This window comes from Mercenaria mercenaria, chromosome 6 (assembly GCF_021730395.1).
Source record: "Mercenaria mercenaria strain notata chromosome 6, MADL_Memer_1, whole genome shotgun sequence".
NCBI lineage: Eukaryota > Metazoa > Mollusca > Bivalvia > Venerida > Veneridae > Mercenaria > Mercenaria mercenaria.
In genome coordinates, this window is record NC_069366.1 from 23090441 (window position 1) to 23105368 (window position 14928).

General features: G+C 36.1%; 1 protein-coding gene across 1 annotated transcript; it reads left to right on the forward strand.

The window, feature by feature from the left end:
* The first annotated feature begins 3721 nt into the window (after positions 1 to 3721).
* On the forward strand, positions 3722 to 6763 carry LOC123535914 (uncharacterized protein K02A2.6-like). Its single transcript, XM_045318678.2, has one exon. It carries the CDS (start codon positions 3722 to 3724, stop codon positions 6761 to 6763), a length of 3042 nt encoding a protein of 1013 aa, XP_045174613.2.
* Positions 6764 to 14928: the final 8165 nt, after the last annotated feature.

Genomic DNA, 14928 nt, shown 5'->3' on the forward strand with positions numbered 1-14928 from the left:
TTCATTAAACTAAAGTCTTTCATTTTTTTCCATGAACTTTTATTATAAACAGGTGAAGTTGTTAACCCACACCTGGTCACCCCCCCCCCCCCCCCAATAATTTTTTTTTTTTTTTCATTCCTTATTTTAGATTTTTTTTCAAACCTTCCTTGAATATTTATCAACATGCAAAGTTGTACCGTTCCCCCACCTCGCCCCTCCACCCAGTCATGCCCACCACCCCGATCATGCATGCATGAATAAAGTGTTGAAATAGAGGAAGATTTGTCGGGGGCAGAAATTACTCGTTATTTTGACTAATGAAATTATTTGCTTCTTAGTAACATCCTTAACTTTTTGCCGGATATATTTTTTTGCCATTCCTCAACACAAACCCTTTCAGCGGGGGATACCAATTCATCGAATTTGTTTGTTTTCAGCTCTAATAACTATCAGAAAATTATATGTAAATTATTTTTTCAGACTGTGTACTTTGATGCAGTTAACTACACATATATCTTAAATAAGTAGTGCCTACTTGGGAGTTTTTAGCCTAAATTTAATGTAGTCATATGAATTTCATTCAGTTCTATTTCTCTTTAATGAGCTAGGTTCACAATTTTTTCATGTATTTTTTAAAATATTTACATGTTTTGGGAAACCATTTTGTTTGATGTTTAATTGTACATTTCACCTACTTTAGGCAACATTCTACGCTTATCAAATTTTGACGTTAGCTCATATAAGCTATTCAAATAATGAACTATTTTTAACATAAATTGGTTTGTAAAATCAGGGGACATACTCCAGCCTGGATAATTTTCAACAATATTCAGCAATATTAGTTTTTATAACTTAAAGGATAGATAAGTCACCAACTGACAATCAATTTCAATTGCAAAACTTAGCAGTAAATGAGAGGATTCAGATCTATTTTCAATATAAGAATTTGCAATAAGCTGTATTCCATCAGAAAACAGCAAATAATCAGCTACAATACATCCTAGTTATGCCCCCCTTCTGACCTTCACCCCAGATATAAAAAGCGTTTGTAATGCACCTGTCAATATTTTGCCCGCCCAGGGGGGCGGCGGGCCGACCCGGGGGAATTTGACATTTCAAAAATTTTGTTGTCTAAAGCCCCACACTAGGGACAACCTTTTTTGTCTAAATCCCACCCTAGAGCCTGGTTGGTACATCAAATGTTTGTCAAATTCCCGCCTGTCGGGAATGGTCTTCTGTCTAAAGTCCCGTGTATGCCCGCCGCTCCCCCGGGCGGGCAAAATATTGACAGGTGCATAACTATCTATTGATTTATACTGATCAAGACATGTTATACCTGTACAATCGTTGAAACAACACTTGATCTATAATTTACATCAAATTGATATTTTCACATACACCCACACCACAATTATTTAAATAGAAGAAACATTGTCTGTAACATCCGTCCCCGTAACATCCCCCCCCCCCCCACCCTAAGCATGGCAGCTAATAAATTGTATGTCTACTTTATTTCAAAGGCTAAATGAACTTTGTTTAACTTGTATTTACAAAACCAGGAGAAAATACATCAAAATGATAACTTTTTTTTTGTGGTCATAATGTCTCATTAAAAAAAAAATTAGCAATTTAAAACCAAATTAAAAAAATACATTTTTAGGGAGTGGGGGAGTTTTTTTTACTTAAATGATGAAAAAGGTGTAAAAAGATAGTATGATTTTGAACGATATGTTCATGCAAATAATCAAGAAACAAAAAAGAAATTTAAACTACAATAAAATTTCTTCATTATATGCCTATAAAATAAGTGAACGGATGTTACAAAAAAGGGACAGATGTTACATTATTTTTATGTCGAAGAATTTTTCAATTAATTTTTTTTATACTTAAATAGGTTAAAGCCATGCAAGTATTTCTTATGAATTTTAACATTTTAGTCAATAAATAAGGCAAAAAATTTCAAATTTCTCGGGGCAGAAAATGTTTCAGATTAATAGGTGTTAATCGAGATGCCTGCGGCACTGCACTGAAAAGTCGGCAGAACGAGGGGATATGCCTTTTCCTTGACATGTATTTTATCTCAATCGATCAGATATCATGTCTTTTTATAATATACTACAGAAATACATCATTCCTTTTTCTGCAGGATGTGAAATGACTCGGAATATTCACTGCTTTTGTAATTTTCACGTTACTGTATCCGATGAAAAACACGCGCAAAATAACAATATTACATATTTCTTCACAAACTGGGCATGGATTTGTCGGCAAGACATAACTACATCCCGCTGCATTCCCCGATTTCTAAAAAGTGTTTACTTTAACAAGACAATAACCAAAAACATTCAATTTTACTGACCGTGCTTGTTATTTTTGTAAACATCCTGCGCAATGCCTGCGTCGTCGGAAGCGCGATGCCTTCATTTCAGTGCGGCACATGTTGTGCCGCAGGCAACGTTTCATACCCGTGCAAACGTACGTCTTGTTCAAACATATTTTTTCTCTAAATTTGTTTTTCTTGTTTGTTTTACATACTTATCTGTGTACTCCGGGAAATTAAAAATAGTTAACTTTAATAAATAGTACTTTTGAAACACTACAGAGTTTTGTCATTTTGACAGCTCTACTTTCACTTTCATTTTCAAAATTTAAAAATTTTGCACTTTTTTTTTTTAAATGTATCATGGTTTGTCACACTTTCAACTCCCGGAGTACCCGGTTACACAAAAGTCATAAAAGTAATGACAAAATAGTTTTGAAAAAGAGGCTTGATATCTTCTACAAAATAAAACGTGAACAGTCTAAGTACATGTGATATAGGACGTAATGTGTTGTTCAGTTGAGAATAACCTGTTTTGAACACAGGCACCAGTATCGGACCTGGGACAAAAAATATGTTTGTTTTCATCCTAAATGAGTTAAAAATGAAAAATATGTAGTGAAATATGAGCCCCCTTCAAAATATACATATGTCTACGATTCTCGAGATTCTGGCCTTCAGTAGACATTATGTATATTTTGATGGGGGCTCATATTTCACTACATATTTTTCATTTTTAACTCATTTAGGATGAAAACAAACATATTTTTGTCCCAGGTCCGATACTGGTGCCTGTGGTTTTGAACGTTTCTTCTACCTATTTTGAACACTTTAGTATATTCTTTATGATAAACCAAGGCCTATGCATGAGGCCTAAAACTAAAACAAAAATTCACGGTGACCCTAGGGAAGGTTTCAAAAGGCTTTACAAGAACCTTAAATACTTGACTGATGTAATGAGATCATGTTTTGGTTCGATGGTTTAAGGCTGGAGCTGTGCGTTGGTTATGGGTAGAATAGACTTTGTTCTTCTACCCATTAGGAGCTGATTTGGGGAGAAACCACATTCAAGGGGTGTATTCCTGTATTCGAGAATAGCTAAATATGGATCTCTGTTGCTTTTGAGATCATGTTTCATGAACTCTCAAAGCACCCAGTAAAATTCCATTACATGTGCATGCCTACAAGATCTTGACCATTTCCCGCCAGCATCAGTCTTCTGAATAAATGTTGAACAGTACACTTGTATATGTTTCTTCAACCACATCTATGGATTAGGGACTCACACATACTATTCCATATGAATATAAAATGATAGAACCCAACTAAAGAACATTACATGGTATCAGAAGTGTTTTATTGGATTATTGTGACAGTATGGAATATTAATAAAAAATTGGATTACATAGTTTATAAACAATGGAAGGAATACCAACGCCAACTATTGACTGGAACTCATCTAATCTTGTTAATGAATGGGAAAAATTTGAAGAGCATGTGAAGTTAATTTTTCAAGGACCCCTGAGTGAAAAAACTGAAGAACAAAAGGTAAATTATCTGCTTCTATGGGTCGGTGCACGCGGAAGAGAAATCAAACAGACATGGGTTATCAGCAACGCTGAAGCCAAAAAACTGAACACGTTTTACAAAAGGTTCAAAAGTTACGTGCAACCGAAGCTGAACCCGATTTTTGCCAGGTATAAGTTTTTCAATGAAGTCCAGGGATCGGACTCATTCGACGCATTTCTAACCCGTCTACGAATAAGTGCAAGAGAGTGCCAATTCCACAACAACGATGAAATGATTCGGGACAGAATCGTTTTTGGCACGAACAGCGCCAAAGCAAGAGAGAAATTGATAAACGAAGGAGAGAGATTAACATTAGACAAAACTATTTCAATTATGCAAAACCTTGAATATTGCCAGGAACAACTGAAGGCAATTAACGCAAACAACATCGACGCAGTGAAGAAAAGACCCTCAAAACCAGACACACAACCGTCACAACGCAGACGACAACAACAACCAAGGCGAAAACCACCGACGACGGCGAACTCCAAGTGTAGCTACTGCGGATACAATAAACACCAAAGACATGAACAATGTCCAGCTCGAAACGCTACTTGTAATAAATGTGGATTTAAAGATCATTTCGCACGCGTATGTAGAAACAAGTCAGTGCATGAATTGGATTTAAACGGATTAAATATGAGTGATAATAGTGATCAGGATACCTTCTTTGTTGACATGGTAAATACTTGTACATCTTCGAAAAATTTGTCTCCTCCAGAGCAAGCCTTTATAGTTTTGTCCGTAGGCCCCTCCCAGACCCCACTGAAATTTAAAATAGACACAGGTAGCTCAGCTGATGTAATCCCAGTCAGCCATTTTGAAAAACTTAAAATCAGTTACCCCTTAGAACCCCCTGATAATGGTTTAACCTCGTATACAGGTAACTCATTGCCAATTCGTGGCATGATTAGGTTAAATCTAGGTTACAACGGAGTCAGCTGTTTATCAGCTGTTTACATTGTAGAGAGCAACTCTGTTCCCCTGCTGAGTTTAAACACATGTCTTACACTAGGTCTGGTCAAGTTAACGTACTCTATCGATACTTGTGAACCCTTAGACAAGAGCAAACTGATGACTCTATATGGCGACCTATTTAAAGGGGTGGGGACCATGCCCGGGGAAGCTAGTTTGCATATTAGACCGGACGCCACACCGGTTATTAACCCCCCTAGAAGAGTTCCTGAAGCCCTGAGAGAGAAATTAAAGCAAGAGCTAAATCGCATGGAAAAAGAGGGAATCGTAGAAAAGGTCACTGTCCCAACAGATTTTGTGAACTCCCTGGTAATAGTTGAGAAAAAATCAGGACAGTTGAGAGTATGTATTGACAGTAAGAATCTTAATGACGCAATAAAACGTCCACATTACCCCATGAGAACGATTGACGATGTGACGTCACGACTTACCGGCGCAAAGTACTTCAATATACTTGATGTTACACATGCCTACTGGTCCGTAAAGCTCGACGAGAAATCGTCTTTTCTCACGACATTTAGTACAGTGTTCGGGCGATACCGATGGCTGAGACTGCCCTACGGTATATCTGCATCGAGTGACATATTCATGCAGAAAATCGACGAAGTATTTGAAGGACTTGACGGACTGACGGCAATTGTAGATGACATACTTGTGTATGGTAGATCAAGAGAGGAACATGACTTGACCTTAAAGAACGCTCTTGAGAGAGCAAGGTCAAAAGGTGTCAAGTTCAATCCTGACAAGTGCGTGATAGGGGTTACAGAAGTACCGTTCTTTGGTCACTTGATCACGTCAACCGGATTAAAGCCTGACCCCTCAAAAATCGAGGCTATTGCAAACCTCGAAGTCCCGAAGACACGACGAGAATTAGAAAATATTCTTGGTATGGCAAATTACATGCAGAAATTTGCACTAAACTTGGCAGAGGTAACTAGCCCAATGAGAGCATTGTTAAAAAAAGATGTTGAGTTTTTATGGGACGTACCACAGACTCAGTCATTTGACAAAATGAAAGACATCATTACGCACAGTCCTGTTCTGGCGTATTTTGACCCTAAACAGCCGGTGATACTCGAATGTGACAGTTCCTTATATGGGTGTGGCGCCGCCCTCTTCCAAAATGGCCGCCCTGTAGCATTTGCAAGTAAAACCCTGACGGAAACCGAGTCCCGATACGCCAATATCGAAAGAGAGATGAACGCGATTGTATTTTCATGCTCTCGATTTCACCAGTATGTTTATGGTAGAAAGGTCACCGTTCATAGCGACAACAAACCTCTATGTGCGATAATGCAAAAACATCTATGTGCATGTCCGCCAAGACTACAAAGAATGAGACTGGCACTAAGCAAATACGACTTAGACGTGCAATTTGTACCGGGTAAAGAAATTCCCACTAGCGACCTTCTGTCTAGACAGCCTCTGAAGCTGACATTTGAAAACAAAGACCTTGACATTCATGTTCACACAGTTCTTAAAGGTCTGCACATCTCTGACCGCCGTCTAGAGTCGTTAAGGCTCGACACAAAAAACGATGTTAACATGCAGCTCCTAAAACAAACAATTATTGACGGTTGGCCAATTTCCCGCGCAGACTGTAAAGCTGAAATAGTGGAATTTTTTAATCACAGGGACGAACTTTCCGTTGCAGACGACCTAATATTCAGAGGTCAGACGATAGTTATTCCCGCCACTGCTAGGAAACATCTGATAGAGGCAGTTCACCAAGGTCACTTTGGGGTGGAAAAAACCACTCTAAGAGCAAGAGAACTCATGTTCTGGCCAGGCATGGCCAAACAAATTTCTGACTATGTTTCTCAGTGTTCTGTGTGTCAGAAACACAGATACTCAAATGCGAAAGAACATTACAGGACTGATGGGAAGAAACTGGACTATGAATATTACTTGATTTAGCAATTAAGATTCTAAATATTTCTAAGAGAGGGAAATGTAATGAGATCATGTTTCATGAACTCTCAAAGCACCCAGTAAAATTCCATTACATGTGCATGCCTACAAGATCTTGACCATTTCCCGCCAGCATCAGTCTTCTGAATAAATGTTGAACAGTACACTTGTATATGTTTCTTCAACCACATCTGTGGATCAGGGACTCACACATACTATTCCATATGAATATAAAATGATAGAACCCAACTAAAGAACATTACAACTGATATAACAAATAATAGAGCTTCTTCTATTTTTAGTTAGTTTATGTTGGACGCTTGCCAGCTAAAATGGCTTTGAACAGTATAAACAGATAATTTTGTGACGTATGTATGTGGAATACAATGCTTGTCATGGTAGAAAACTTTATTTTTTTTGCATTTTGGAATGCTTAAAGATTTACAAAACTAACGTACGCTATATCATTGAAACGAAACGAACAAGATGACCTGTGGAATTTAATTGGCAAATTTAAGGAAACGAAAATGGCTACCAGTAAGACAAATGATGATAGAAACTCTATGACACAAGACTCCGATGAAGTACAAGAGATGCATTGTGAACAATGTGAAAAACATGCTGCAAAGTACGAGACAGCCTCTGGACTTTGTGTAGACTGTGCAGAATATATGTGTACAACATGCCTTGTTTACCATAAACAATATATATGCCTGGACATAAACAATTAAACAAAACTTATATGCCACAAGACTTTTGCTATGAAAAAGTGATCTAATCATCCGGACCAACTGATAAAATTTTATTGTGGTATATGCGAAACGTTTGCATGCGTAAATTGCAAGACTGGCCAACATCAAACCTGTAGAAATGTTGCTCATTTGCCAACAATAGTTAAAGGTATTGAACACAGTAAGGAGTTGCAGGCACTGAAAGAAGATATTGACAAGATGTGTAAAGACCTAGATACTACCAAAGAACAGCTGAACTCTAACGCAAACTTCATTGATGATTTGGAAGCGAAAGCAAAATCAGTGATTACTGAACACAAAGAACAACTTGTTGGAACATACAATAAACTGCAGCAAGACAACATTGATCATTTTGATACGAAAATGAAAGATATTATAGAGAATCTTAAAAAAGAAAGGCAAGAAAAAGTTGAAACTGCCAGAAAGAAGCAGAAGCAATTTGAAGATAAGATTAGCAGAGCTGAAAGGGGCATTTTGAGTAGTGTTGAAGAAACAAAGAATGAACAGGAGACAAAACTGCAGGCACTCTGTCAGCAAAACAAAACGATGATGTCCAACAGAAGTGCAAACATTAAAGTCAGACATAGAACTAAAGCAGAATTCAAGGCAAAGATGCAAGCTGTTCATGGCAATGAAATCTGCAAATAAAAGTAAAGATCTACTGAAACAAAAGTGTATGCAGTGAAAACCAATGCAGAAATGCAACCATATCAGGTAGTCTACTGTCACTGAAACAACAACAGAACAGCTGGATGCAACAAAGTTGTTTTTCAGTCTCAAAGAAATGCATGTATCTAACAGAAAAAAGTCTGCTGCCTTCCATTTTGAAATAAACTTGCCATCTTTTGGTGTTTCTAGCATGTGTTTACTCTCTGAAACGCAGCTTCTGGTGGTAGATCTAAAGACAGAATTTCTTCTTAATTTCAAAGATATTAAACAAAAGAAAGACTCTTTTGATGTGGTCAAAATGGCATCTGGGCCTGCAGATGTAGCAAAATTTGAAGAGGCCAAAGCAGTAGCCACACTTCCTAACCTGGGAATTGTAGTGGTACTCTATTTCTCAAGCTCAACCATGTCTTTTATCAAGAGTGAAGAAATAAGAGTTGGTCGAAGTTGTTGCGGAATTGCCTGCTGCCAGAAAAACCTTGTTGTTTCTTTTCTAAGTCCTCCAAAAATTGAAGTTTTCGACACATCGGGAAAGGTGTTACTAACTTTTGATACAGATTTGGAAAACATGCCTTTGTTTAGCATTCCAAAATATGTGGCTATCAGTCCAGAAAATACAAAAATATATGTGTCAGATTTATACAGGAACAGAATTACTTGCCTGGCGTTTGATGGTAATATTCTAAGTGTGTACAAAGACAAGCAGCTGACTGACCCATTAAAGCTAACAGTAGATATTTCAGGATCTGTATATCTGTGTGGGCGGGGCTCAGACAATGTGCATCAGCTATCGTCTGATCTTGCCAAAGTAAAAATACTTCTGGACAACTCACATGGTAGTATCAAAGAGCCAGTGAGTGTTTGTTGTTGTGAGAACATGTTATTTGTGGGTATGTCAAGGAAGGGCAGTATCAAAGTATTCCAAATATCATATGAATAATACTATTTAAGATTGTTCTTTACAATACAATAGTGTGACAAATTTGAAAGAGAATCTATTCACAAAACATAACGGATTACTAGATGGTTGATGCAGTTCCAAATATTTCGAGTATTTTACAACAGGAAAATATTTAATACTATCTTTATACTTATTTTTCCTGTAAAAAAACCCAAAAAAGCCAAAAAAAAAAAAAAAAAAAAAAAGCAAAAACAAAACAAAAACCTAACAATATACAGGACAGAAGCATGACTGTAATCTATATTCTAGGTGATGGAAACTGATAATGAAATATATTGTGAACAGTTATTTGGTGCAAAGTAAATAGCAGACTTGAATAAAGATAGGAAAGGAATGCATATTGTACATTGAAATCATATAGCATTATGTGATGTTGACAATAATGGATGACAATTATACGTTATAGTAATAGTTTTTTTTAATAATTGTGATTGTGGCACGAGTAATTAAACTTCCTAGAAATAAAAAGTAGTAATTAAATGTTAAACTGTACTGTTGAAAATTTCTTATTTATAAAATTTTCACTCAACCCGTTACTAGATATATGCAATTTCACAGCTAAAACATAAATCATGGCTGACAGTTTCAATTGTCATCAAGTTATTAAAGCAGTACTACATTTGCCTTTTCACAATTCAACGCCTTAGAAATATAAGGTATTTTACATATTCAGAATCTGCATTTAAAAGACACACTGCATTAGATCCATTTTTAAGCCAATGGCAATGTTATATGTTGAGTTAATTTGAATCGGAAAAAAGCTATTATAGTGAGTTCTGAAAAGAAGGTTGTAATTGCTACCTACGACCTTTTCTTTTCAACCCAGCTGAAATGGAATGTAATAGAATAAGGTCATATCTGCGACTTATGACCTTAATTTTCATTTTAACCAGGCACAAGAGGGTTTTTTCATAAAAGAAGTCATCATCATATCAGCTAGTGAAGACCAGTACAATCTCTGAGACTCAATATTGCTGTTTGCAAATATTATTATTTGTTTACAATATTCTTTACATAATACAATAATAATAATAATAATAATAATAATAATAATAATAATAATAATAATAATAATATACAGGATCATATGAGTTGTTGTGAGCTATATCAATGATATCTATGTGGTTATTTTGAACAGTAGAATTCCCCTTAGATTAAAACTTCATTGTGTCACAAGGTTGTGCATTCCAAAGTTGGAAAATTCAAAGGTTGATTTAGTTTTCTTTCATCGTAATTAGTGAAAGATATTTGATACATTTCATGCATACCGATCTTACAAAGTTTAGTCTTGAACACTCATTATTTGTTCTAAGGCTGGTGGGGTATTCATTTTTGGGACCACTATTTCATGCTTAATTTGAATGAACATTAACACTAGCATTAATTCGCACTGGTGAAAATATTCGTCCATAATAAATATTGATATGACTATAAAATTTGAAGAAATGTAACGAAATTCATGTATTTTGACGTTTTGAGACGTATTTTTCTTTGTTCGAAGTTGAGATAACTGAATTTGCCACTCTCTTTGGTAGAACTATGCATACGCAACTACAAAACATATAGGTCGTGTACCTGCAAGTTACTTTTATTGATAAAATTTCAATTATATGCATCCTGTCCATTCTGATGGTACCTCTGACGATGGATGAAAATAAACAATGATACCTACCCGTTTGCACATGGGTACCGTCCTCGTTATGTCAATGAACATTTATAAAACTCCCCGCAGAGATTACTTCCGCATACGGTACACTTAATTAAATGAACGCAATTGAAGGTAATCGCTTTGAGGATCTGGAAATAAGAACTGGAAATGTGAAGACCGACCTTTAGTAGATTTATTTGATTAGAATGTTAAGTTTAAAGATGTAAAGAAGTGAGAGTGGACCGTGTTAGCAGTATTTCACGAATATCAAATCTTCCATCACACCCACCCTCTATCCTACACATTTTGTCATCATGCCTTCTTGGAGTTTTTCTTTTTCTTCTTCAGTCTAATTATGAAATCGACCAAACTTGTCGACGCACTGTTCAAAAGTGCTTATGTTAAGACCTTCTTTTTCTTTCTAAAAGGGAAATCGGACCCTCTCTCTGGGCATGTATTCGCATAGAGAGCGGCTTCATAAATCTGCGTTTTATCGTAACTTGTAATATTCGCATCTGTTTAAAAAAATTATAGGAGCATCCTCCATTAAGGTCGTGCTAATTATGCGATATATTTACAAGTGCATACAATATACACTACTGTATGTGTCTTACAGGCGACTAACTGAAGAAACAGAAGCAGATATGGAAGTCTGGTTATCAGATCCTATCTCTTTTTAATATTTGTTCACACACTCCTCACAGCGGTTGTAAACGTTAAATGCACGTCAAGGGAGGGAATCTGTGAGATTCAAGATTTCAAGATTTATTTATAACTGGGCCCATACGGGCATCAGCATTATGATAACAACAAATTTAACAAAACAAACACTAATACATAAAATAAAACAATAGTTTTACAGTCATAATAGATCTAATACAAATATTTTGTAAGCTAAAAGATAGAAAACGGTGTACATTTAGAATTAACCATGTTTAAAAAAAGTGTTTTAACTGGCCAGCAAATAACTGCCGGTGACAAAAACCTATTCCTCCCTAAAAAATTTGAATTATTTTCTGTACAAATAATGGTAAAAGAAATCGCCGATAGACTTTTATTCCGATTTCTTTGCATTTTTAAATAAAAGCGAATAACAGACCAGGCGGGAAAAAGGTATGATTTACTTTGGGTAATGAAACCAAATACATGTAGTTAAAACGAAAAAAAAAAAAAAAAATTACCCCAAAACAACTGCACCAAAGTCCGGGTGTGAACCGGGGTCGCTAAACTCGAAGTCCACTGCGTTAACCTCTCGACAACGGCAGATATTCTATAAATAGATTTCGTGCGAACGAATGTCCAGTATATATACATATAATTGCATTCTCGCATACCAGAGGTCTACCGTGGTTCCCCAGATGAACGTCTCAGGATTTTGACGAACATCTGATGGATGAGAATGATATAATTGGTGCAATTATCCAATTGTCGAATTTTCAAAATATAAAGAATACCAAGTGTTATTTTTCTAGGGACCCAAAGTGGTTTAATTCAAACATGTGAGAGCGTGGGTTCGAATCTCACTGGAGTGAAGATGCACATTTTTTGTTACTACAATTTCTGCTTTTATTATTATCTATTAGTATTCCAGTGAACAACCGAAGAAAACGAAAAGGTTTTAAAACTGTCTCTTTAACATATGAATTAAATATTTCACTGTATATTGTTACACTGAAATCATACCGTTGCAGTATGTGCTGCTTTTCTTTTCCTTCGCATTCGTGTCCGACTTCTGCACAATATTACTGTATTAAGATTCATTTCCTATCAAAGTTCTTTACTTTTTTCAGTAAAAATTCTAGATATTGCAGAAATATAGACATTTAATTAAAGCCACATCATATCTATTTGCTGGGCTAAATTAAGGCCCTACGGTCGCTTTACTGTAAACCTTAGTCAAAGTTTTATTTGTTTGAATTATTCTAAGGAAATGCCAGTCAGTGCTGGTCATGGCGCATATTTGCTCTTGCCCGCAAAGTAAACCCCTACTTTCGGTCTCGTTCTGCTGTATATATGAAAACCGTCTCATTTCATGCAGAATGTATTCTAGCAGTGAAAACGCGTGATTAAAGCACTTGTTTTACACGAATTTGCACTAAAAATGGGAAAATTAGGATCTATTTACTTTGGACTTCTTTCGCATTAGGAAAAACACTACATATGCAGTCAAGCAGTAATAAACGACAGATAACAGCTGCCAAATTCCATCAGTTTCCTACCCTGGTACAAGTGAGAAAATCAGTAGGTTCGCGGGCGCTGAAATACTGTGAATTACGAAATATTTATGACTCGAAACGATGTGTTTGTTGGCCTGTCGACCGAGGCAGGCAACTGAAGCATTTTTATACTATTAAACCTTTAATGACTCAAACTTTAGCCACACCAGTGGACCATAGAACTATTACCGTATAGTTCCTTGACTTCTTGGCAATGGCTAGTTCTGTGCTGACCGCTCTTGCTTCACTCTTGTGACCAGAGCATTTGTTTATGGCTTCAAGTTAACTGTATGTATCACCTACGAGATGGTATATATTTTACATAGATACTAGCATTAAATGAACAGCAGCCGTCATGAAATTCATAACTTTATCATGACATCACAGTACATTAGGGGTTCTAATTGACCAATCAGAGAGCTGCATTTTCGAGTACCTGCCAGTTTCCACTTGGGTATAACGAAGTATATTTACAATGAGCATATAGTGACTTTAGAAATAAATATCACACTATTTTAGAAATCAAATTAAGATTTTTCACTGCACATGCCCAAGATGATGCTACAGACAACAAACTTTTGAAGTTTCACTGAAATATTATATCGATTTAATACTTTTATTTTAGTTAAAAGTTTCAGATTTTACACAGGGAGTCTATGATAAAGTCCGAGTAAAAAGTAATCAATACCCAAGTGAAATAAGTATCATTCCACAATGTTTTGGACATGTTAAAATTATGAATATGTCTTTCTCAAACGAAATCGCCGATCGACTTTTATTCCGATTTCGTTGCATTTTTAAATAAAAGCGAATAACAGACCAGGCGGGAAAAAAGTATGATTTACTTTGGGTAATGAAACCAAATAGTTGAAACGAAAAAAAACAAAAATTACCCCAAAACAACTGCACCAATGTCCGCGTTTGAACCGGGGTCGCTAAACTCGAAGTCCAGTGCGTTAACCTCTCGACCACGGCAGATATTCTATAAATAGATTTCGTGCGAACGAATGTCCAGTATATATACATATAATTGGTGCAATTATCCAATTGTCGAATTTTCAAAATATAAAGAATACAAAGTATTATTTTTCTAGGGACCCAAAGTGGTCTAAAGGTTAGCGCACTCATTTAATAATTTCGAATTTAATTCAAACATGTGAGAGCGTGGGTTTGAATCTCACTGGAGTGAAGATATAGCATGCACATTTTTTGTTACTACAATTTCTGCTTTTATTATTATCTATTAGTATTCCAGGGAACAACCGAAGAAAACGAAAAGGGTTTTAAACTGTCTCTTTAACATATGAATTAAATATTTCACTGTATATTGTTACACTGAAATCATACCGTTGCAGTATGTGCTGCTTTTCTTTTCCTTCGCATTCGTGTCCGACTTCTGCACAATATTACTGTATTAAGATTCATTTCCTATCAAAGTTCTTTACTTTTTTCAGTAAAAAATCTAGATATTGCAGAAATATAGACATTTAATTAAAGCCACATCCTATCTATTTGCTGGGCTAAATTTAGGCCCTACGGTCGCTTTACTGTAAACTTTAGTCAAAGTTTTATTTGTTTGAATTATTCTAATGAAATGCCAGTCAGTGCTGGTCATGGCGCATATTTGCTCTTGCCCGCAAATTAAACCGCTACTTTCGGTCTCGGTCTGCTGTATATATGAAAACCGTCTCATTTCATGCAGAATGTATTCTAGCAGTGAAAACGCGTGATTAAAGCTCCTGTTTTACACGAAATTGCAAAAAATAAGATGGAATAATTAGGATCTGTTTACTTTGGACTTCTTTCGACTACACCACGGAAGCACATTTTCGACCGAATTACTGACCCTATTCCTAGAGTGTTTTCCAGTCCTACTCCTAACTCTTGTACTGTGCTATGCTGTGTACCATTCACCTTTTTGTTTGCGT

Coding starts and splice junctions, on each gene's coding strand:
- LOC123535914 (XM_045318678.2), top strand. CDS start 3,722: ATGGAAGGAATACCAACGCCAACTATTGACTGGAACTCATCTAATCTT.